Source organism: Fringilla coelebs (assembly GCF_963513975.1).
Source record: "Fringilla coelebs genome assembly, chromosome: Z".
In the NCBI taxonomy this organism is placed as follows: Eukaryota; Metazoa; Chordata; class Aves; order Passeriformes; family Fringillidae; genus Fringilla; species Fringilla coelebs.
The window spans coordinates 39,525,143-39,551,251 of record NC_140031.1 but is presented as its reverse complement, the minus strand read 5'-3'; the positions used below and the strand labels follow the sequence as shown (position 1 = coordinate 39,551,251).

The window sequence follows — 26,109 nt, the reverse complement described above, 5'->3', positions numbered from 1 at the left end:
CCTTACTAACAGGCGGCCTATCAACACACAACATTGTGTAAGACTGAAAAACATCAGGAAGTTTTGGCAAAAAAAGTGCTGAATAGTTCAGGTACAGAGTCTTGGAGTGGATTTTTGTATTATTTCATTTTAAACTACATGAGTGATCATGCATTATTTTCTGGATAGGCTAGAATTACTATTGCGATATAGAATTATATATAAGTTACATATACAGATACATATATAGAGAGAGATATATATAATGTATATGTATGTATAAGTAGCATCAAAAGCTTAGCAAACTTGTTAATTTGGTTATGCGGTGTCTAATGTTCAAATCTATGTTTCCACTGAGGAGCTTTTAGATTTAATGAATCTTGAAAAATAAAATTTCTGAACAAAAGTTCCTGGGTGAGAGGAATATGGTGAGTGCTTTAGCACCATGTCTGGGGGAAGCCCTACAACAAAGCATTTTCTAACATTCTCTGGCCCTTCCAGGCAAATATTTGCATAAATAAGCAGCAACAAAAGCATTGAAAGAAATAAATCATGGGTATAAGCTAGTGAGATAACATATTGGAGGGAAAGTGAATAAATGAGAATTACACAAAAGCTACTGATAAGCAGAAATCCCATCATTTTTATGCAGTTGAAACAGTGACTGCTACTAGAAACAATGAGACCTTTTTCCTTGTTTCCCAAAAAGGGTCTGATAAAGGCTCTACATTGCCTTCTACTAGAACAATCAATCTACTTGACCTCCGGTCATCAGTGGCGTTCCCCAGGGCTCATTGTTGGGGCCAGCCCTCTTTAGAGTCTTACAGAATCACAGAATCACTGGGTTGGAAGAGACCTTCAAGGTCATTAAGTCCAATCCAGAACATCAAGTCCAATCCAAAGATCATTGAGTCCAACCCAAAGTCACTATTTTTGATCTGGATGTGGAGATCAAGTGTCCCCAAAGTCACTTTGAAAACAACACTAAGTTGGGTGGGAAGATTGATCTACTAGAGGGTAGGAAAGACATTCAGAGTCATCTGGACCAGCTGGACAATGGACCAAGGGCAATTATATGAGCCAGGTCCTGTCTTTGGGTCGCAATAGCCCCAGACAGCCCTACAGGCTTGGGGAAAAGGAGCAGGGGAGCTGCCTAGCAGAAAAGGCTTTGAAAGCCAGTCCAACATGGTCTATGCCCAGGTGGCCAAGAAGGCCAAAGACATCCTGGCCTGTATCAAACATAGTGCGGCCAGCAGGACCAAGGAAGTTATTGTCCTGTTTTACTCAACCTTAGTGAGACCACACCTCAAATTCTGTGTTCAGTTCAGGGCTCCTGTCCTGGTATTGACCAGGACAGGGCTAAATTTTGCAGCAGCCAGGAGGGGGCATTCCTTATGCCCAAAGGTTATTCTATACCAGCTCACAGAGTTTTTCAGGGGTAGGAGAAAGGGTTTTTCCTGGTCAAGTAAGTGCAGTTGGATATCACTGCTTTGCTCTGTAACTGACACTCTAGATGTTTCTAGTAAATTGTTCTTATCTCAGCACATGATCTTTACATTTTGTACCTCAAATTTTCCTCTCCACATGGCTGAAAGAGGAGGGGAGAGGGAGACAGGAATGAGTGAGTGCCACATGGTTTGGAGTTCTTCAGTGAGAACATTAAATTGGGGAATATCATTTCTAATCCAAAACAGCCCTGGACACTGAGGTGATGCAGAGTGTCCAGAGAAGGGCAACAGAGTTGGGGAGCACAAATTTTATGAGCAACTGAGGGAGCTGGTATTATTGATCCTGAAGAAAAGCAAGATGACCTTATTGCTCTCTACAACTGCCTGAAAAGCAGGATGTAGCAAGGTGAGGGTCAGTCTCTTCTCCCATGTGAAAAGTGATGAAGAACAGGATGAGGGGAAATTGCGTCAAGTTGCACAAGGGGAGGTCTAGATTGGATACTAGAGAAAAAAATTCTTCACTGAAAGGTTGGCCAGGCATTGGAACAGGCCACCTAAATAACAGGTAAAATTACTATCATCAAAAATGCTAAAAAAATGTGTGCATGTGTCACTTAGGGACATGGTTTAGACATGAACACAGTGGAGATAGGTTTATGGTTGGCCTCAATGATCTTAGAGGACGTTGCCAATCCTAACAATTCTGTGATTCTGAGATCTGTGTTCATGCCTTTATTGTGGAAACAGATTTTAATAGCATTAGTGGTGTTTTTTTTTTCTTAGGGATCATTTTCATTAACAGTGTATAACAGTATAAGAATAAAGAAAACTTTTCCTGCTTCTACCTGCCTCAATTGTTTAGCAACAACCCCTTAAAACCCTCTGTTTAATGGTTTAGGGTAGTGTCTGGCAGGAAACTAGCAGTCTTTTCCCTTTTTTCCATGCTATTTCCACTTTCTTCCAAACTACGTCTTATAAGGTGTTTGTCCATTAAACTCACTGACATATCTGAGTTCTGCAGTCTAAGTGCTGATAAAACAGTTAGTGTTCATTTTATGTCCATTATCTCCTGCTTGTGTCTTGTTTATGATCTGTTAGTGTGTTTAGATGCCAGGCTGAAACTATAAAAGAGATCTGAAGGTCTATGTAAAATTTTCTTTCTAAAATATAGTGCTAGTAAATAAATCAAAAGCATGAGTGTTACTTGTCTAATAGAATACTAAAAGAGTAGAAAGTTCTACCTCAGATTTCTGTGTTTCAGGATGCTCCTCCTCTTCCTGTTTTTCTTAGTTAAACTTTTGGTATCAAGGGAGGTGAAGGCTTTAGTCTTCAAGCTGTTACCTCAGTGTACATAAGGAATGGCACTCATGGCAAAAGCTTAGGACTACTGTGTTTAAAATCAAAGACTGAGGTATTAGCACACCTAGGTGCATGAGCTTGGCACTGGTGAGCCCACCATCGGTCAAGTGAAGAACCCAGTTTCTTCAGCTCTCAAACATGCCACCTGTTATAGCTATATTTTTTCCTTGAAAGAGCAGTAAATCCCTCTCAATACCAATACAATGTGTCAAACAAGCTTTTCTGTTGTAAGACCCAAAACCATTGGCTAGGCAAGTATTAAAATTATTGTTATGCAGCTTAAAATGGGAAGGGCCAAAGTATGTAAGCTTTGAGAGTTTATTTATCTAAAACTTATAACACCAGGTTGAGTAGATTTAGTTTAGCTATCACAAAGAAATTCTTCCCTGTCAAGGTGTTGAGGCACTGGCTCAGGTTGCCCAGAAAATTGGTGGAAGCAGCATCCCTGGAAACAGTCAAGGCCAGGTTGGAAGGGGCTCTGACCAACCTGGTCTAATGAAACGTGTCCTGCCCACAGCAGTGGGGTTGAAACTAGAAGACCTTTAAGGTCCCCTCCAATTCAAATTTTTCTATGAATCAATTACTCTATGATATGTCTCTTTAATAAATTAAGATCATTACTGAATTCTTAAAAAAAATTAAAATGTATGATTTTTGCAGGATTCTATTTTTTGCTCCTTTTCCCCACAATCTTATGTTTCAATTCATCTTGTTTGAGGCTTAAAGTTCTGTAGTATTTCTACTTTTCTTAATCTGCAAGAAATATAAAACACCACATGTTCCCAGAAACAACTCTCCATCTACATGAATACAAGCAATAACTGCCTTATAATCAGATAACAAAAATGTCCTAACTTTTTCCCATACCATATTCATAGCTCTCAATACAATTTTTCAAGTATAATTAAAGCCAGAGATATATAAAAATGTAGTGGGGACTGTTCAGTGTAAACAAGGAAGACAATTATCAGTAAATTAACAAGAATATTCATGGATGATCATTTCCCTGCAATAGAGTTAAATGGTATGAATATAAATATCTGAATATCTTTGACCAACTCACCAATCTCTGCTGGAAGATGGTTGATTTGATTTTTTGACAATTCCAGCACTCTCAGATCTTGAAATAGTGCAAGGTAGGCTGGAATGGTTTGTATCAATGTATTGTACACATGCCATTCTTTCAGATAGATCCGTTCTTTCAGAGAATCTGGGAGTTCCTGTAAATGAAATAAGAACTGGTAAATAGAAAGCATGAACTTAGAATTTTGTTACCCTGTTTCCAAATAGGGAGAAAAATGTGCTTTGCCTTACTTATCTTGATGTAGAATAATAGTTTACCAAAGCCTTACAGAAGCTGTCTGCTTTTGAGGAGCATTGCAGCTGTCTTCATCACATATTCATTTTAACTCCTAATGCAATTATTTGCTCTAAAAACAGAAACCTATCTGAAGAACTCAATCTGTTTGGTGTCTCACACATTATTTCCTTTTTCCAGATGGAGGATTTCTTTAAAACACATTTCAGTGCTTTAATTCACACATAAAGATGTAGTAAAATGCAGCCCAGAACAGAAGAGTGCATAGAGAATATCTAAATAGGGTTTCCTAAAAAAAAAAAAAAGTGGTGTGATTTTGTTCTGAATGCCTGCCAATGTTTCAAAACGTGTTTTCCAAGAGGGAACAGAAACCATTTCAGATACTATACACAAATATCACCTGGCTTAACTTCCTAAGATGTTGTAGCAATGTTAAAAGAATTTAGAGGATTTTCTCAGAAACAATGAACTTGATTTAAAAATTTTAAAACAAAATTGAATTTTAAATCAGTCCACATTTGCAAGTAATTTTTTATTTAGTCATGCAAAATCCTTTGCTTTCAAAATTCAAAATAATTTTGAAATTTCCTGTAATTTCTGAGTCATTTTCAGATTATTCTATTTAACAAATTTTTCAATATATGGATGAAACCTAAATTTATAAAGCTTTACATTCTTACAAAATTGCTTTAATTAATTGGTAGTCACTTCAGATGTACATGTCTTTGTTTGAATTGCCACCAAATTCCTTGGAGTTGAAACAGACAAAAATCAATTCCAAAAGTTGAAGGTCAGATTATTTAACCCCCACTTTCTTAAGCATTGCATAATTTATCAGTCTGTCCTAGGTTTTATAACACTGTGCACACTGGTAACATGTGGAATAAATTATCTGGAAGAGGTTCTGCCATTAGCTTTGCCCTGTATGAAGAGATGTGAGAGTTTCAGCCTTTGATTCTTTTATAAACTTCAGGTTAGTTTCCTGTGTGTGAAGAATATGGCACAGTAGGAATTACTGGTTTTTATAAAAAGGATATTGCCCCCTTCTTTTTTTTTCTTCTAGATTTTATGGCTCTCCCAAGACTTTTGTAAGAATTATGCATTTGAATTTTTTTATTAATGCTGAACTTCTGAATTAGCAATAGTGCTAGTTAACTCTTAGTTAAATTAAAACATCTAACTATAATTATTGATATTCTGGACTGTTGATCAAAAGCCGTTTTTTGGTTGTTATTGCCTCTCATTTCAGTTATTTTCAAATTTACACGTGCAGACATAAAACCTATGTTTTGTTGTTCTAACTTGCTACCTTGCCTTCCATATTTGATACAGGTAATTTCATTTCTTACTTCACTTTCCGATTAGGTATATGTGTGTATTGCATTGTGATCCATCTTCTGTATTTGTCAGTTTATGACAATTAAAAAATGAAATGCCTCAAATGCCTCAGGGCTGGTAATGAGAAATTTCTCCAACTTTGTATTTCTCATCTTCAGTGCTGCATATTTTTCTGCAGCAAAATAAAATAACACAGGACAACAGCAAATGCAATTAGTATTCTCTTTTCTATCTTTAAAGAATGGAAAATTCAGCACAGAGGAGGTAGTATTTAGCTGGAGTGTTATAGATATCTCTGTAGGGAAGGACCATGATTCCGAGAGAGATGAATAACCATACTGGAGGGGAAAAAATGCCTATATTAACTGACACTGTTTTCCACTCTATTTCTCCACACTGCAAGTCAGTCTCTGCTTTTCTATTGACCTGATTGGCTTTTTCTCTTTATTGTCACAACACACCATCTCCAGCTCTTTGGTGGCAAATACAGCCCTTTGTCCTCTGAAGCCAACAGCCATGCTCTCCCCCCACACTGAAGGGAGAAGAAAAAAATTCTCCTTGATACATTGAAAACAGTGCAGCACACAAGGCTCTCTCTCTACCAGATCAAGATCAAACTCGCTCACCCTTTTATAAAAATTAAGCCAAAATACAAAAAATATTTATTATTAATGCATAAAGATTTTTTTTAAATATTTATGTCTGTGTTAAGACTTGTTTAAAGCACCAAGATATTCCTGTGCAGCAACAGAAATATATTTAGATACTACTTCAAAAGAATGGAAGTAGATTCCATTCTTCTATCAGCTGTCAACTTGCTTTCCTTTCTTGCGAATATTTCTTTATATCATATGATCATATTTAAAATTTGCAAATGCAAGAATGCAAATACTTTGCTACTGTGTACTTTTTCAATATTTTCCATTTTAAAATGCATTCATGTTTGTGTTGCTGAAACATAAATTGATGTGATATTTTGCTCCATTACAAACTAGATAGGAATGGGAACTGAAACTTCCACAAGCTTTATGTTTGCTTTACTCTCTGATTCTCTTGTGTTCTTTTGTAATCGGCTGCTGCCATGCTAAAGCTGGCAGCCTGGTGATAAATTGCTGCATGAAGACTGACACTTGGAGGATAGCCAGTCTTTTGCCTTTAACAGCAACACAATACCTCAAACTTTTTTGATTTTTGGAAGAGAAAAAAAGTTTTAAAAGGAAATAAATAACAAGCATACGACCATTGCTGATTATAATATCTCTAATTAGAAGAGAATTCACCTGCTAGACCTGAGCCTGAACTAAAACTGTGATCAAAGCTCCAAGTTTAAATTTGCACAGAAAGGGTTGCTGGGTGGCAAGCCCTAAACCTTAACAGGGCAATTCTATCAACAAGTAGTTTATCCTTCTGACATCTGGACATCATTCCCCAGCCACTGGCTGCCCAGGGTGGTGGCACCCCAAGCGGCTGAAGGCAGACAGGGCTGAGCTCAGCGGGGCCACAAGCACTGGGGCTATGTGGGAGGGGTGGTTTAGGTCAGCTGGAGCCTCTGTGTGGACAAAGCAAGGTCTGCCAGACATTCCTGCTTCCAGCTGGGTTCCCCCCATCCCAGAGAGCTCTGTACATCCCACCCCGCTGTTATTAGGGTGCTGGGGTGTGCCCATTGTCACAGCAGCACATTCCAGGGCCCTTTGTGAGGCAGGGGTCTCATGGTCCCTAGAGACCCCGTCCTGACCCTGAGGTTACTTAGAGCGCTAAGACCTGGAGTGACCAATCCCAGGAGAACACTTCCGTCAGGAGGTAGCATCTCCCCTGGATGCCTCAGTGGCAGAGGTTTCCAAAGAGGCACAGGGCAAAAGACTGGGGGGATGGGACCACCAGCTCCTCTTCCTTCTCCTCCTCCTCCTCCTCCTCCTCCTCCTCTTCATCTTTCTCCCCTTGCCCACAGGTGGGCCGCATGCAGCCGTAGGCAGCACTGCTGGCAGAGGAATGCTGTGTGCCTCTCGCCGCTGAAGCTCAAGAGATGTCCAAGGCAGCAGCTTCAGAGTTCATCAAGCAGGTGACAGCAGCAGAGTCAGAGAGCCAGGGAGCTGAAGCACACAGCCCCTGCTGCCCGCCCCCCAGCTCCTCGCCAAGCCCTCTGGAATCCCACACCCCCAGCGGGCAATGGGCAGGGGCAGCAGCAGGGGCAGCCCTGGAAGTACCAGAGACCAAGAAGGTCTCAGTAGAGGAGAGGGAATCCTTGAAACTCCTCCAACACCAGCTTCAAGTGGAACACAATGAAAACCAAAGTTGGAGTGCTGGAAAAGAGAAACCTCCCCCACCCCTCACACAACAGGCATGGTCAGAGTACTGGGGTTCTAACAATGGAGTGTCCCACCTCAGCAGCCCGCCTCTGAGTAGAGAAATGGGCCCACTTCAGACCCTCTTTCATGAGTCCCCCTGGATGGCTGGAATGAGGGGTATGAGGACGACAGAACCATCCAGAGCAGCAGACAGAGAGAGCCAGGAATCTGCAGTTCACAGGCCCAGCTCCTCCACACCCAGCCGGGTGGAAGGCCACATCCTCAGCAGCCAGCTAGAAGGACCATTAGCAGGGGCACTCCTGGCAGCAGCAGCAGCCTTAGCTAGGAGGGGGAAATACTTGGAACATAAGAGAAACCACAAGCTGTCCCAAGAAGAGAACAGCACAGACAAAAATTTGAGTACCAAGGAAGAGAGTCTTTCCATGCCCCTTCCACATGAGGCAAAGGAAGAGCACTGGGACAGTCAACTACAGACACCCACGAGCACCAAATTGGATCTGCCAAGGTGGGCCCGTAACAGGCCTTCTTATTACCTGGATCTGCTGTCCCGCTTTGACAAAGACGTGGACTGGGAGAAAGAATGCCTTTTCAACCTTGAAGGCGATGACATGTGGGAGATGAGGGAAAGAATCCCTTCCAAAGAAAACACTTGCTGTGAGAAAGAAGAGTTGGTGACACGCCGTAGGAAGTCATTTGAGTGTATCCTATGCATGTCTGCACCTACAGCTGTCCCCAGACAAAAGGCCTCCCTCTTCAGGAGGGCACTCGGTGCTTTCTGCAAGTTGTTCCGGTGCCCTTGCATGAGACAGCCAGAGCCATAGCATCCCGCTGCCAGTGTCAGGTGGACCTCTGGAGATGGCAGCTGGCCCTAAGGCTCTGCAGAATCCCTGTAAAATCCCAGAAGATAAGGGGCTAATGTGTATGTCTCAAATAACTATATATAGATGGATAACTGTGGATCCAGACAAGTATTTTGCTAATAAAAGTCAAGAATTGTTGATCATAAGCAAGGATTTTTGTTAATTACATGCCATTGGAAAGAACAGGATGTGGCTGTGCTGGCCCAGTTAGAGCAGCACTTTTCCAGGACAAACATGCTTGTTGTGCTTATCCAGAGACAAGCACAATGCAGTACCACCTAAGGACACGAACAAGGCCAACATGCAGCATTTGACTGTGGGGGGATGCTAAGGCACCCAAAACCTCCAAAGGCTTCCAAGAAATACATTTCCAAAAATGTCTGAAAGAATGGACAGAGTTCATTATGACAAATTTGCAAGTGAGATACCTGCCTTCAAGGCAAGAAATCCTCTCTATAAAAAGTACCTCAGTCAAGTCCAGGGGGAATTTCTCATGTGATATTAGACTTGTGGAAAAAGGAGATAATTGTTTTCACTCACTCTCCTTGTAACTATTCTCTTTGGCCAGTAAAAAAGCCAAACAGAAAATAGGGATTGACTATGAATTATGGAAAATTAAATGCTAATATTGAACCTTTAATAATAGCAGTTCCTAACGTTGCTGAGTTAATTGCCATAATACAGGAAGGCCATAATACACTTTCACCAGATACCACAGGGAGATGAGGACTCCTCCATATACTAGCATATTTTGCCCTAACCCAAAAAATATCTACAATTCCAGTAGATGTGGGAATAATAATATATTGATGATGTATTGATTAGGGGTCCAGACACAGATAAAGTAGGAAATGTGCAAAACTATATTATTGAGCACCTTGAAGATGTGGGGTTAAAAGATCCCAGAGGATAAAATTCAGTGCCCTGGTTCAGAAAAAAAAATCTTGGGAAGGGAGGTGCTGTTTGTGTCCCTGCTGAGACATTAACCTCAGTGTAGCCAGTGACTGTGCCACAAATAAAAAAGGAGCAAGGCCACCTAAGAAGCTCTGCCCATAGCCTGTCATCTTTGCACTTCTATCCCAATATGCTACCCTTTGACAAAGCACTGAGGGATGTTACCACTCCAAAGCAGATAACCCACAAGCCTAATTTGGGACTTTTTCACCCCGTGGATTGACTTTGGGCCCCGTTCCTGGAAATCAAAATGCACTAGACCCATGTCCAACAGGCAGTATTTGTGCAATCCCTCACACCCACTGCCTGTTAGAGACTATTTTGCTCCCATGGTATCCCTAAATATATTTGATAGACTATAATGACACCTGGATTTGCAAGATGAGGAACTGTCTTGTACCATTTGGATTAGCTTTGAGATTTAAGATACACCTTATAGAGTTATCAGACCACATCAAAGGGCAATAGAAAACATAACATGGCAAATACGTGCATCAAGCAATTGGACAAAGTATGCCTCTGGAGAACTAAAACTGCAAGTCCAACAAGTATCAAAAAAGGCTTTACAAGATCAATTACTCAGAGAACAAGATGTATGTGGAATGTTAAATTTAGCCAGCACAGAATGCTGTATAACCATTCATTATGACTCTACTTCCGTTAAGGAAGCATGAGCTAAGATAAGAAACAACTGGCTAAATTGCAGAATTGTTTCAATCCCTGAAGCTTTAATGCCTAGAGCCCCATGCAGACATCCTGGTTGATGTCTAGATTCTGATCATTAGAACTCCTTAGGATGGGGCTCATGGTTACTGCAATTTGGAATTTTGTTGTTAACTGGGTTTATTTTCTAAATTATTGGAATGGTAATTGTTGAATACATGATTTATTGCATTGTCTCTTCTGCTTCATCCTCATTTTCTCCCTCTGTATGGTATGTTCACATCCCTGCCATGGATGAAGATTATGATCAAAGACTACGACCACCGATCAAAATTTAAGTAACAAGGTGGTGTAAGGAAAGGCTTAATAACATTTGCAGCATATACTTTAAACAAGTGCTCACTGGTAGCTATCTTCTGCTTGTACTATCTCCTCTATCACTTTATCTCTTTGCCTCCTCCCCACCTCAGTCTTTTTTCCCCACACTCTTAATAAACTTGGAACACAAAGTAAAATTGGTGTTACTGTACCAGTATTTGGTCTCATTTGCACCTTTATTTGGGCAGAGCAGTTTAATATCAAATTGTAACAGTAATTTACTGATAAAACTCTGTGAGCTTTTTCGGACCCTCTGACTTTGGTCATTCCTTTCAACCAGGAGCATTTACAAATCTGTGGTGGGACATCACAGTTGCAAGGGAGCAGTGTGGGGGGCTTTTTTGTAGACATGTCAGTCAAACAGCATGATTTGCCAACCCTGCTCACTTGTGCCTGTTGCTTCTTGAAAGAGGAGAGCGGGCAAGGTCCATGCCAACGGGCAGAGCAGGAGAGCCCCTATGCTCTTCTTCCATGGGCCGAGCAGAGACCCTGCCATAGCCTCTCCCATGCCTCTTGCACTCCAGCTCCTGACCAGCTGGAGCCCAAAAGCAAAGAGGGATTACATCCCGACAGTGCCACCAGGCTAAGCATTCCCCAGGCATTTTGGGTCTCTGGTTAGTTGGTGGACCTGGCAGTGTCGGGTTAATGGCTGGAATCAATGAACTTAGATGTCTTTTCAAACCTTATTGATTTGATGATTCTATGAAATATAGTATGTCGTGGGACTACCTTTAATAATAAATGTGGTCACAACTGAGTCAGGAATGTCTTTTTTGTTTTTTTTCCAGGGGGAAATCTCAGGAATTTACATAAGTGCAAGAGAGATTTTCCCTCTCCATTCAATGCAGCAATGCTTTTTGACACTTTGTAGGAAATAAATACATTGGCATGAGAAACAGTTACAAATAACAAATGGAAATTTTCTGTTCTCAGTGAAAATATATATTATGCTAGACAATAAAATTGCAAGAATAAATACAAATATAGTAATTTGCTGCCTTGCTTTTTGAGGAAATAAAATGCAAGAAAATTTATGAGTAAAGAATTTTACCACCACTCACTTACTTGCACGTCTGACATTAAAGTTTTTTAAAGTAGGTATGCATCCAAATCCTCTACTTAGGAAAAACAGCATAGCCAAGAGCAGTCCTACTCTATATATGAGGAGAATCATCAGCTTTCCTCTGCCAATATTGATATCACAGCATTTAAAAATTTGTTTATCCTGAATGTTTTGTGAAAAATATTTAAAATTCACTGATTCGCTAGAGAATAAACATTCATTAATTAACAGCAGAAAGTAAACACTCAGAGGGGGAAAAACAGAGTGAAAGTGATTTAATTTTAAAATTCATATGAATATTCATGGCATTATTTTGCCTCAGTTTCTAGTTCTAATGGTGCTGTTTCTCTGAAGAACTAATTTAATTGAGTAGATACATGTTTATGTGTGCAGAGGTTCTCAAGTGTTGCATCAATTGTGGTTTTTTTCCTAGGCATCCAATTCAAACAAAATTCAAAGGTCCATAATCCATATATATATATATATATATATATATATATATATATATATTTCACAGACTGTTTGCCTGTAAAACTTCCAAATAAGTAATTTAAGTTTAGTTTTCTGAAATATACCTTGGAAACCTGAAATTACTTGTGGCACAACACACCATTCTCATGCTTTCAAAGTCCCAAGTGTTTTGCAAGCACAGGAAGATTTAGGGGACTCATTGCTGAGGCAATGCAACTGGATTCTGCCCCTTTTTTATTAAAAGAGAAAAAGAAGAGAAAACACGTCCAATTTTATTCACAATATCAGGTTGTGATTCTGTGATTATGACACCAGACCATTTCTTTATGGTATGCTTTTTTCTTTCCTAACTGCAAATACTGATTCGTTACTGTCCCTGGCTGGCAGAAATGCACACCCATGGGAGGTAGACACTTGAGCCACAGAACCACAGAATCACAGAATTAACTAGCTTGGAAAAGACCTTTGAGATCATCGAGTCCAGCCTATGACCTAACACCGCCTTGTCAAACCATGGCACCAAGTGCCACATCCACTTTTCTTTAACACCTACAGGGACAGTGATTCTACAAACTCCCTGGGCAGCCCATTCCAAAGCCCAATCACTCCTTCTGTAAAGAACTTTTCCATAGTGTCCAGCCTAAAATATTTGTCTGATATGTAAAAGGGAGACAAGACTCCCTGAACCTTAAGATTGTTGTCAAACAGCCCCATCCAGATGGAGCTTTGACAGGTAACACACTGTCATTAATGTAGCTGTCAACCACTGCGCATAGGCTGAAGCTAACTACATGGACAGGCATGGTTAAACCACATCCCAATTTGCAAAATGTCTTTCAGAGGGACTTGAATAAGGATCTGCATAAAGAGAAAACATTTTTTTCGGAATTCATATACTGTAAAATTGAGTTCAAGTCTCTTTAGCTACTACTTTGTGCCTGATTGTCTAACCTAGTATTTTTTGTGTGAGCTTTTTACTTTCATGTGAGCTACACAGAAAACACTGTAGTGTGTCATTCGCCCTTGCAATCTAACATTTTCTCCTTTTGTTTTCCTGGAATCAAAATAGTTTTCATTTCTGTACTTATCCCTTTCAAGCCATGCCCAGTGCTAGCTGTATCATGTTTAAGACTGTTATTCTTTCTTCTAAGAAAACCTGATTTGTACTTGATTCTTCTTATTTCCAGTCTCTTTTCACTGATCTCACTGTCACTCTAGCTTTGTTAAAAGCACAAACTGCACTTCTCCCTTGTCTACTTTAACACTGTGTCATAATTCCTTGGCTTTAAATCCATAAATCACTCATTCTATTCATCTTCTTCAAAGACATACATGCCTTTAAGGAGGCCTATAGTTGTGAACACTAAAAGCAGGAATATACCAGGAAGTGTTAAAGGCTAATTATTACAAAATTATTACCCTTTTTTCCCTTACTATTTTGTTGCTGTCAAAGAGCTTTATCTTTTCTCAGATGCGTTAAAATAATTACTTTACAAGGAACAGTGGGTCTCCACCTGATGAAAATACATTATCATATCAATGATATTTGAGAGGTGGGGAAAAAAGTGACACGAAGTCTCAAAGGAAGGAATTCCAATTAGGAATTCAAAAGATGTGATCTGCTCTGATTTTCACCTTTACTAGGGTTCTCAGAAGAGGGTCTGACGTTATTTTCAAAAAGGCACAACCCAGATTATTTTCAAAATATTTACCCAAGTTATCCCAATTTCTTGTGACTGGGTAAATATATTTACATATCTGCAAGTACTCTGGCTATGCAGGGTATCCTCAGAGATAAAGAGAGACCATGTTCTCCAGGTGCCAGACAGCCTCATGGGGCTTCTGCTGAAGCATGACCAAAGGCAATGACTACATATCTCAACTGCTAGGTTAATAGTTTGTCTGAATGAACTTAGGGGTCTTCTCCAGCCTAAACAATTCCATGATTCCATCATAGAGTATTTTACAAATTCCCTTTTTAACCTCCTACTCAACAATGCAGAATCAGTGAGCCAGATGCTATATGAATATGGAGCACAAAGCAGCAGCTTCTTTCTAAACAGGCTACATTTTTAGCATCTAGACAGTCTGGGCACTCTGACATTGAGACCTATGAAAACGATGTGCTAAAACCACATCCCTATGCTGAGGATTACTCCTCTGTGTGACTTAGCTTCCCAGCATCCATAAAAAGAAATGGTATAGCTCAGAAGCAAGCCTTGTTCTCAAAATTAAACCTCTAAGTCACACCAACAACCTACTCAGATTTAGCTATCAACTGTCTAGAGGATATATTACTGCTTCATTGATGGGAGAAAAGGGGAAACATAATAGAAATACTTATCAGCTAAAAGGAAGATAGAAGATTCAGCAGCTCGTCCCCAAATGGATACTTTGCAGGACTGTGCTGTTTGCTGTTGCCAATGGTAAGTGGCCAGTCAACAGCAAATCCAGCTTGTTATGTGCCCATAAATCTGCACAGGTAATCCCAACTCTGACTTCTCCAAGTCCCTGAGTGCTTAATCACTGAAACTTTCATCTCATAGATGTATTTGTGCGCAAAACACATCCAAAGAAACTAAACCTCAGTTGACACCACAGCCCCCAGCTACGTAACATACAGACTTCTCTGAGAAAACTGTCATATGTCCACAGATTTTATTCATGTGCAGATTGCCAGACTGTGCAGCATTGGTTTTATAGTCTGAAAATTCATTTTGCTTAAATGTGAATACTTTCTTTTTGTGAGAAAGTAATAGGAGAAAAGACTATAGTATCTGATTCTGTCTTTGGATCAGAAGCAACAGTTCAGATTTTAAAAAGCAAAATAAGTGGTATGATTTGTATAAGGGTAAAAAACTACAACATTTCTGCACTAAGTAGATATACACTTCTTTCAGCACTTTGTCAAATGTGTTTTCACAATTTTAAAATAATTTTCATCTGTTAGAAAGTGACATTTCAATTTTGCAGGAGTACTGATCTAAATAAATCAGCTCTGATTGTATTTTTGTCTGCAGACATCTAACTATGTCACAGATTGTTGGTGAAACAGGAAACCCACTTTATCTAGAGCTGGACAATGAGACTTGAGGGCTGTTTGATACGGACACACTGAGCATCTGATAGAAAGATATCAAAACCCATGGTGGATAGGAATGTATGGCTCAAGGCGTCATAATATACATAACAGTATATCAATTTCTCTTAAGTGGAGTTTTTCAGAACATCAAATTAAAATTAAAAATTCTGGAAAACAGCACAATGCATGCGTGTTTGATTTTGCCTCCTAATGTAAAGCCTAGCTTATGGTGACAAAGCAAAATTTTAGTGGTTTGGCAAAAGGGAATAAGCAACAGAAAAGTCTAATTACGCAACTCTCTGCACCCTGATGCATTCAGGATGTTTGCAGGTTCTGCTATATCAGTGTCTAAAGAGCTGTAATATCTCTCTCTTGTTTTTTTTTTCCTAAAGTACCTCTAAACTAAGGTTGACAATACCCAAAAGAATGCAGTATTTGACTCCACAACTTAAACATCACTTTCAAAATCCCAAGTTCTTGAATGAAGAGATGTGATAGCTCCCCAACAACCAGTCCTATCAGGTCAATGATTGGTATCAGTAGAAGAAAGAATCTCCTTAGGAGAGCTGAATGGGAATCAGGGTTTTCTATAGCCCAGAAATTTCAAATATTGTATGTTTATTCAGAAGGAAATTAAAGCAAGAACGAAAAATGAAAACTGAAAAAGAAAACACAATGAGATTCAAGATCAAATCTAGGATAAAGTTATACTTCAGGTCAATCAAAAAATAAATCTAGCTTTTTTATCAATGTTTTGACTTCTATTTTTTGGAATGACACAACCACATGAAAAATTCAAAATTTTAATTTCACATTATCATTAATAATGTTTCTCCAAATACATTTCTATCAAAGCTTTTACAACTCTAGAAATCTTCAGACTAGCTGTAACCCACCACTTGCTCAATTTCAAGCCAGCACTAATTCATATCTTACCTGCAAGCTGCTATTTCTCATCAGACATATCTGCAAGTCAAATGTGGGTTTTTTTCAATAGGACCCTTGTGGATTGATGCTAATATTAGTTTTAAACTGAGCAGAGCTTGAGAAAGTGTTATCACACCATTAGAGCAATAATACAGACCTCTGATTAGTAGAAGACAGCAATAAGCCAAGAAATATTATTTTCATCTCTCTTCATGCACTGGGGAATTTTAGAGAAAAAGACCTTATTGCAATATTATTGCCCATACCAAAATTTTTGAGAGGGATGAATTACATGTATCAGCAGAGAATTTGAAATACTCATACCTGAAAACTAAACCAGTAGTTCAGGCTGAGGTAGAAAATACTTTGGTCACTTCTAACACTGTGCAAAAGCATCAATTTCATATTTGCCATAAAAAGGGTGGGATTAAGAAACCCAAACTCATCACCAACAGAAACATATTTTCCATTAGATTTACCGTCCACTGCTCTCCAGAAAGCTGAAAAATAAACTTGTCTTGTTCTTTATTTACTCCATCTGACAAGGCATGATTCTTCTTGAGCTGATTCTTTCCATGGGTGTCCAGGTTCTTCTCATTGATGTCTACAAAGCCATTCTTGAGGTATTTTGATTGAGGAATACCTTTCTTACGGCACTCTAGTATAAAATTCCATTCCTGTTTTATCCTGAAATAGTGCCAAAAAATGCTTATGAGAAAAAAATATGGCAGGTAAATTCTAAAGCTTAATCTGTGTTTGCAGAAGTACTTAACTAAATATAATTACTCATCTAAAGTATTGGCTATTTTTTATGTAAGTATACTAAGAAAATATGCATTTCCTGGAGTTACACTAAGATTTTCTAGACATACGTATAGATTTCAAGTGATCAGGATTTCATTCACTGACTATAAAACAGTGAGACCCAGGGAATAATAGAAAAGTGGAGACTGAGCAAATTGTTACAGAAAAGAGCAAAAATTATACCCTTTATTTTGATAGGATAGGAAACATATTCTCACAGAACAAATTACATGCATAAACAAAATCAAGTACCTGGTGGTATCGGAAAACATTTTCTTTGAAGGAAAAAAAAAACATAAGGGGTACCTGTTTTCCCTGCCCTTTCTTGATCAAGTATAATGATTTATTTTAATTTTTACTCCAATATCCTCTTAAAAATAAAGTAAAAGTAAAGTTAACACATGCCAACTGATTGCAGACTCAGTTTCAGTGTAACTTCTACATCACTTCCAAGGTAAGATTTTTCTCATGACTTCAGGAGCATATTCAATTTGATATAATTAAGTATTGTCAAGAGCTCCTGTTTTTAGTTAGGAGAGATTTATTTCAGTTAAGTCAATTAAAGAACTGGTTGATTAATAGAAGCATGCCCTTCTTACATCAAAACAAGACCCTGCCTTTCTTACACCAAAACAAGACTCCCTTGTATCATAAATTTGACCTCACACTTTGAAATCTATATCCTGTGGTACATAACACTCATTTATGCCATCTCCATCCTCTGGCAGAAATTTTGATCTAAAGGATTGAAGAAAACTGGGAGCTTAAGAAGAACACAAAGTTCAGGATAAAGTAGCCCTAGAGAAAGTAAATACGTTATGTCCTAGAAAGGGAAACACATGCAAGTTTTTAAAGTTCAAATAGGAAGTAAAAAAATCTTTACACATATTACCACTTAATCATGCAGTTCTTCTCTACAATGCTAGGATGTAAAAAAAAAAAAGTCACATGAAACAGAATCATGAAGTAATAGAATTATTTGGGTTGGCAGGAACACTGAAGATCATCTAATTCCAACCCCACTGCCATGGTCAGGGACACTCTCCACTAGACCAGGTTGCTCAAGTTCTCCCCTCAGTCACAAATGAACCTTGAACACTCCCAGGGATGGGACATCCACAGCCTCTATGAGTAACTTGTTTCAGTGCCTCATCACCCTCTCAGTAAAAAATTTCTTCCTAATATCTAGTCTAAACCTACTCTTTTCAGTTTGAAGCCATTCTCCCTTGTCTTGTCACTACAGTTCCTGACAAACAGACTCTCCCTGGCTTCCTTGTAGCCCCTCTTCAGATAATGGAAGGTTGCTATGAGATCTCCTAGCAACTTTCTCTTCTTCAGGCTGAACCACCCAAACTTTCTCAGCCTGTCTTCACAAGTGAGATGCTCCAATCCTCTTATTAATTTCATGGTCTCCCCTGGACTTTCTCAAACAAGTCTATGTTGTCTTTATTTTGGGGGCACCAGAGCTGGATGTGGAGTCCCAAAAGAGCAGAGCAGAGGGATAGAATCACCTGCCTTGACCTGCTTTTGATGCTCAGGAGGGAGTTGCTTTCTGGACTGTGATCACACATTGCTGGCTCATGTTTAGTTTTTTGTCAAATATCACCTGCAAGCCCTTCTCCTCAGGGCTGCTCTCAATCAATTCCATGCTCAGCCTGTAATATGGCTGGGATCACCTCAACCCAGGCGTAGCACCTTGCATTTCACTTTGTTGAATTTCATGAGTTTTGCACAACCACGTCTCTCAAGCCTGTCAGGGTCCCTCTGGATGGCATCCCTGCCCTCCAGCATGACTGCACCACACAGCCTGGTGTTGTCAGTGAACTTGCTGAGGGTGCCCTCAATCCCACTGTCCGTGTTGCCAAAGCAAAGATACTGAGCAGCATTGGCCCCAGCACTGACTCCTGAGGGACACCACTCATCACTGGTCTCCACTTGGTCATTGATCCATCGGCTACAACATTTTGCATGTGGCCATCCAGCCAGGACTTTTATCCACCAGACAGTCCATCCCTCAAATCCATGACCCCCTATTTAGAGTCAAACATGGCATGCAAGACAGCATGAATGCTTTGTGTAAGCCCAGGTAGATGATATCAATTGCTTTGCCTCTATGCACCAATGCCATGGCTCAAACATAAAAGACTCCCAGATTTGTCAGGATTAAAATCAGAATGTCTGGTTTTAAGAAGTCACATGCAAGAAACCCATTACAAACTTAGGTGGAAGGAGCTTGTCCCAAGATCTTGTTGAAATAAATTATTTTTGGACACCCATAACAAGGTATGAAGTGGCAGTGCAGAGCACTCTTATGGAAATATAGTAGCACAGATTAAAAGTCATAGATGACTTAATGCTATCCAAAAAAGCCTTTAGAGAGCAAAACTGCATTCCTAGATAGAAAGGTATTGAGACAGTTGTGTACACTATGGCACTTTCAGAAATCTCAAGGAATTTTAGAAATATTTGGAAGCAGAGAGCACAGCAATGGCAAACACACAGAGCACAGGGACGCACTGCAGGCACTTTCTATACTTTTGGAAAATACATATAACTATTCATCAGAGGAGCAAGTCTGAGGGACAACCAGAGGAGAGTTTCAAGGAGCAGCACACTACACATGGAACATAAGAGAACTGCAGAAAGCCCCTTCTGTAAAAATGACTGCAATGTATTTATTCCTAAGTGACATCTTTATAAAGGGAAAGCACAGAAAACCACCTTCTACAAATATTTCAGGAGGTGAATTAACAGTGAGGTTGATTAAAAGGTAGCTCACTGAATAAAGTGCTGACAGACTATAGGAAGACAGGACAAACACAGACTAAGAGTACTCTAAGGAAAAGACAGTAAGGATCTCTTTGTTCCTTATTTCAAAAATTACAGAAATATTTTTTAAAATATAAAATTGTATTTACCTTCAAATGAAAAAAATTAGAAAGAAACATGAGCTGATAAACACCCAAAAAGCATATGAAGTTGCTGCAGGTATACAGATGAGTAGGAAAAGGCTTTGTAGCATATCAGATGAAGAAAGCTTCACAAAGATGATGGGAACAATAACTTCTCAAAATATGAAAGGAGCAGTAAAGGAATAGTTCTAAAAGTTATTGATAGCTGCTGAAATGTTACTCATTCTTGACTTCAGTTTTCATTAGAGAGATCAAGATGTACTTCACAATTCAACCTATGGAAGAATTCCTGGTATTAAAAAGTATCAATAAGGGAGGTGTGAGAATACTAAAATATATTTGAAATAAATCTCCTAGTTTATCTCGGTATCTACTGCATTGTGGAATGTTTCCTACCACAGCAAGCTGTGATATAAAAGTGAGTTAAGAAAAAATAGACCGGACAGACAGTAAAAACATTCAGCCCAGAGAGTCCCTAGAGTGGATAAAGGCGTTAGCACAGCCACGGTGTTAGCACAATCCACCAGCTATTCACAATATCTCCACAAAAAATTGTCTGAGTTTACTTGATACGACAAAAACAAGAAAACAGGTTAAAGCAGATACAGCTCCTTAGCCCACGCTGTGATCTATCATGTAGTTGTTGCTAATATATCTAAATTTTCTATTGAGAGAGAAGTATCCAAACATCTGACCTCACCAGGCAGCCCTACTAAGGGTATCCCCACCAGCTGCAGTCTAGAAGCGCTCAGATGACAGACTTTTCCATATCAGCAGACATGATAGTTCAAAAACCTTTCAGATGCTTTGACACATGAGCCAATTCAATTTTTAGTGTTGATTTTAACTGTTCAATCTGTCATTTGTACCCCAGAAACTGCCAACACAACTGAGTGTGGATATTGGAATAGCAAGAGGTTGCTAGGAAAAGCTGCAAAACAGTATTTCCATGTACTATAAGGAAAAATAAACAGTCCCAAAACACCTACTCATATTTTGTTCCAAAACTTATGTACCACTGAGTATAGCTGTATAGATATAAAAGCTCTGTACGTTTAGGAAATGAAGTGATATGGGGAAGGAATTTTGTTCTCTTTCAAGGAAGAGAACAAAATTATCTGAACAATTAAGAGGCAGGAGCCATAAGGACCATAGGATCAAACAAATAGAATTATTTTTTTCTAAAATATTCCAAATTTTACTTACCAGTGCTGTTCTGCTCTTTCTCATATTCTCCAATCCTCCAGACAGAGTTTTCTGTAAAGCTTAATTCTGCATTACTACCCTCTCATTTCCATGGAATTTCTTCATTTGCTATCAAAGCAATAAATATTTCACTCAGTGCATACTTTAGTGCACTGAAAAAAATTGCACAAAGTGCAATACAAAATGCAGGGGGTTGTGTTCATTGCTCTTATTTCAAGCCCAAAAAATGACTGACTCACTCCTGACAGTATAAATTCTAAGAATGTCAGAAACTTAAACAACAGAAATAAGAGATCAAAAGTCTAACCCAATAAAAAGTAAGTTGCATTACAACATATCAGCACTGACTCTGTCAAGTGGACCCCAGGAGCACTAGAGTAGAAGACTCAGGTCTAAAATTTTACTCTCCCAAAATAACAAATTGAAAAAATGGCATGAAGGGAGTTACATTAAAGCTGAAAAAACAAACTGCCCTCTGACAGTCTGCTGATAACACATATAAAACACAAAAATCAGGAGGTCATTGCTAGCTAAGTAAAATAAGATATATACAACAAAAATGGTTGTTAAGCAAATCAGTCAGTGATTTACCTCAGAAGAAAGACAGGGGTTGAAAATTAAAGCTACTTGGGAATTCAGCATATATATTGCACACTGATATGGAAATCCTGTGTCAAATTTTCTCTTTTCTCATACATTAAATTATGGTAACATGCTCTCATAGGCTTTTAAAGAATGCAGGTATTGTGTACAAGCACATTTAGAACAGATGGAAGGTGAATTAATAATGGAGCAACAAAAATGCATAATTTTGTACAGTACATCTCAGAATGAAAACATTCTATTTCCCAAGGGCAAAGGGTCTAATAATTTACAACACCTGGCTTACCCTCAAGTTACACACTACCCAAATTAATCACTATGAGGCTTACTGGCCTGGAGTTGCAAATTATATCAAGCCAGTGTGCATCATGAAGAAAAGATGACAAAACTGTAAATTTGCAGGTTCAGTTGAGACCAAACCAAGGGGATATATTTGGCTACATCGTTGTCATTCTGCTCTGTCATTGTCAAAAAATTGAGATGATGGTACTTTTTAAGGGACCATTATGAAAATAAAGACCTTTTAAAATCTTCATTTGGTGACAATCCTCAAATTATACAGAACTTCCACAATGTTTGTGATATCAGGAGGCGATTACATGAATCTTTAGGAAAGATATCTAAAAGAAAAGGCCTCTAAACTAGTGAGGCAAAAAGAAAAAAAAAATCCACACAAATAAAATAATCTTTTAAATACTAATATACTTTTAAGAAATTATTTTTCTGGTCTTGACACTTTAAAGATTCCTGATACTCCAGAAACACATTTCCACATATGACAAATAAGTTACAAAACTACAGCTCTCCTGAAGTTTATGTCTTTTTAATACTATTTAAGAAAAAAATATTTTCATCTTCCTCTAGGCCTTGATCAAACAGTTAAAGTCAGATTTTAAAAAACCCAATTATTTTCAATAGTAAGAAAAATGAAGACAGTAAAGTCAAGCCTAATTTAGGTGGGATTATGAACATGAAAAATATTTTTCTTGGACAAAGGGCCCAGATGAGATGTAAGGTTCCAACTCAGCTAACTGTTATAGTATTTCCTCTTCAATCATACAAATAGTTCCCCTAATTTTAAAAAAGGCTGGTTGCATGCTGCTTATGTTTGTCAAAACAAAAAAAAACGAGGAAAATTAAGTTTCATACCTATATATCTGTAGCACAAAAGCACACCTGTCGCTAAGGCAGATGTATGTGGTATAGAGAATTTTACTGTGGCAAGTTATTTTCCAATATATTGCCTTTTTAGAGTAAGCTTTCAGGACACTACATTACAGTTATAGAAACAGGATCAGCAGGGAAATAGAAGATTCAAGTATTTTCATTTTGGTTAGTGCTATGTTCCTCTTCGGGTGATCATTTCACAAATTCTGCTTCACTATTGGAATGCACCTTCAGAAAAAAGATTCACGGCATATATTTTCCATTGTTACTATATATATTTATTTTCAAGGACATGGTAACTCCCTTCTTGAAATTTTATTTTCTCCAACAAAATAATGAATCTAATTAAACTGATGCAAAAAATTACTCTGGAATAAACTCAGTGATTGGCCCTTTCAAAGGAGCAACCACCTTTGTAAGAAGCATGCATGGTTAGGGATTTTAGAGCCATCAAAGAAAATGAGGAGTCACTGGGTTTCTTTCAATTGCTCTTCCTTCAACAGGTACGCTCTGCTCAATGTCTGATTAGAAGCCCTGGAGGAAAGCTGTGGTTCCTAGGTAAGGAAAGGAAGTTTCATTAGATGGCACTATTTCCTCTAAACCAGGGCATAAGGATTGACTGGGACACTACATGGCGACGCCAGTTTAGAACTCCTGAGCAATGTTTAAATCAGAGCCACTAGCTGCATAGGATCAGTAAATAATCCTATGGAATTTTTAGAAGACCATCACAGTAGAACTGGAGCTCAGCCCAGAATAATATTCCTGATGGATGAGTAATATTTGCTCCAAATTCAATCGGATTGATTCAATTTCAGTACCACTGCCGGGCTCTTCCATGCAATTTAAAGGATTGTGGCTGAACATCAGCTTTTATCTTACAATGCACTTCTGTGCATTACTTTAGACACATGGTCTGTATGCACAAGTGCCTACAAACAAAGGCAAATAACTTAGTATTTTTATTAGTGCTGCAGATTGAAACCAAAATTGTTGACTGCAATTTGTGCTTGCAGCCAAACGACTGCCAGCTCCAGTTTTAGACTAGCTTGGAAAAAGTTCTGCATTGAGTATTGAGTAGGAGAATAAAGATAAACATAACAAATACAATCTTAGTTAAGGTACAAATAGAGTTATAACACTGAAGTTTGGCAGAGAGATAGAGACAATTTTTTTTTTTTTAAACATGCAAACTCTCTGGGCAAAAAAGTCAGTCTGCCTGCAAAGTGTAGTTTTCTTGTTGCTTTTTATTTTTAATATTCAGGAAGTATATAACTCAAGAAATAATACACGCACATTGAATTATCCAGACTTTGAGAAGAAATTTTTGGACAAGAGACAGCAGAAGAGATAGCTGAACAAACTTTTATTTTTGCTGCATGTTTGTTGGTGGACAAAGAAGACTGTGCCATTTCACAGCAAAGATTCAGATAGCTAATCTGGGCAAACAGCTCTGGCATTTCCTCACTGGAATGTTTAATTTGTTAGCCTTCAGATTTATCTTACCTACTTCTCACACAAATGACAAACATGTTGCCATCCCTGAAAAAAAAAAACCCTAACTGCAAACATTCACTCTTTTTCCCTAAAAAAAAAAAAAAATAAAATAAAAGGAGAAAAAAGAAAACAAGTAAAAAAAGAAATCTCAATGAGGAGAATCGTCATACCACATCAAGGTCATCTGACAGCATTCAGGATTTTAGGGAACAATAAAAGATGGTTTTAATAAAAGACCACCACTACAAGAATCTAGAAGATTAAGTATAAAACAGTGCTATAAACACACATTTCTCTCCATAATATGCACTTTCATAAACATATAGGAAATCTCCAGACAGTACACCCTTTTTATAACAGTTTGTGGTTCATATCCTAGGGGAGATTTCAAATGGGCTTGTCTGACAGGATCAAGAAGATGACATAAGATGAAAATAAGCCTACCCAACACTGTTCCATTTCTTTTTCCTTTATATTCAGTTGTTGGTTTACGTGCCACACTTTAAACTGCCACACTTTCACAGTCCCACAAAACCAAAGAGGAAACAGAGGACTGAATTAAACCCATAAAGAAAATTTATCTGATACCAGTACCTCAGAAGGCCAGTATTCTCAGTAGTTGGTTGTATAGAATTAGCTTTCACTGGCCAGTTGCTTAAACATCTGCCTTGTAAACAGATCTTTCAAAACCTCACCATTAACGGTCAGCTGAAGCTTTTCATTCATTTGTAGGATTTTCCTCTGAAGAAAATCTTCAGTCAAAAATTATCTTACAAGGTATTGTTCAATGAGGCTGCATGAACTAAATTACCTTGCTCCAAGACAAACAGAGCTCCCTAGAGGCTTTCTAGGAGTTTGTCCTCGAATAATACATGCTACGTTTCAGTGCACATTATCAGGTCATTTTGCATAGTAAAACAGCATATAAAGGAATCTCAAAGGCATTAGCAAATTATAACCTTTTTGAGGAAAACTGGTTTTGTTCTGTTTTGTTTTGTTTTGTTATGTTTTGTTATGTTTTATTTTGTTTTGTTTTGCTTTGCTTTGTTTAAAAAAACAACAACCAAAAAAAAAAAAAAAAACCAGCCCCAAAGGCCAGATTCCAAACTCTGTTTTTGACTGCATTTGCAGAGAAACTCTATTAATTTCAACACTACTTAAGAAATCACTCTGACTTCTGACAAAAGTGTCTATCTAGAGCCTTAAACGCTAGAATGTAGTCTTCATTTCATGAAAGTTTCCTCTCTAAACGTCTTTTAGGAATTATCATTTTGGATCAAAATACTTTCTTACTGTGGCGCAATAGGAACTTACATTGATTTCAGTGGACATACCTGACAATAGTAAAATTTCAAACCCTAAGTATGATACCTGAATTTAGTCAATGCAGAACTCCATAAAATAATGAAATGTATATACATGGAAACATTATTTCTATTATTTAATTAGAAATACAATTTTATCTAGACTTTCAAGCTAAAAATCAGCAAAGTCTTCTCATATTTTTGGTCCGACATTTGAGAGCACTGAAAAGCACATAAGAAATAACTTGTGAGCTGACATTTAGGACCTAAATGCCAGTGGTCACTGCACACCTCATAAAACAAAGAGGATTTCCTTTTAAGTGAATTTGGCATATTATTACTAATATTCTTATTACTTTGAACATTATTCTATAAGTCCTGCACCATGAGAATGAACATGAACTTTGCCATTTATTTCAGTGGTTGTTATACTGATCACTCATACTCAGGAGACAAAGTCTAATGAATTT

General features: G+C 38.3%; 1 protein-coding gene across 3 annotated transcripts in view; it reads right to left on the bottom strand.

Annotated features, from left to right (window-relative positions):
• Window positions 1–26,109, bottom strand: part of LRRC2 (leucine rich repeat containing 2) — a 77,813-nt gene that overhangs the window by 37,385 nt on the left and 14,319 nt on the right. For all 3 annotated transcript variants that reach the window (XM_084225720.1, XM_084225721.1, XM_084225722.1), the window contains 2 exons: window positions 16,626–16,833; window positions 3,850–4,006 (listed from right to left, as the gene is read on the bottom strand). In XM_084225720.1, the coding sequence (XP_084081846.1) occupies window positions 3,850–4,006; window positions 16,626–16,833 (365 nt within the window). The remainder of the gene's footprint in view (window positions 1–3,849; window positions 4,007–16,625; window positions 16,834–26,109) is intronic.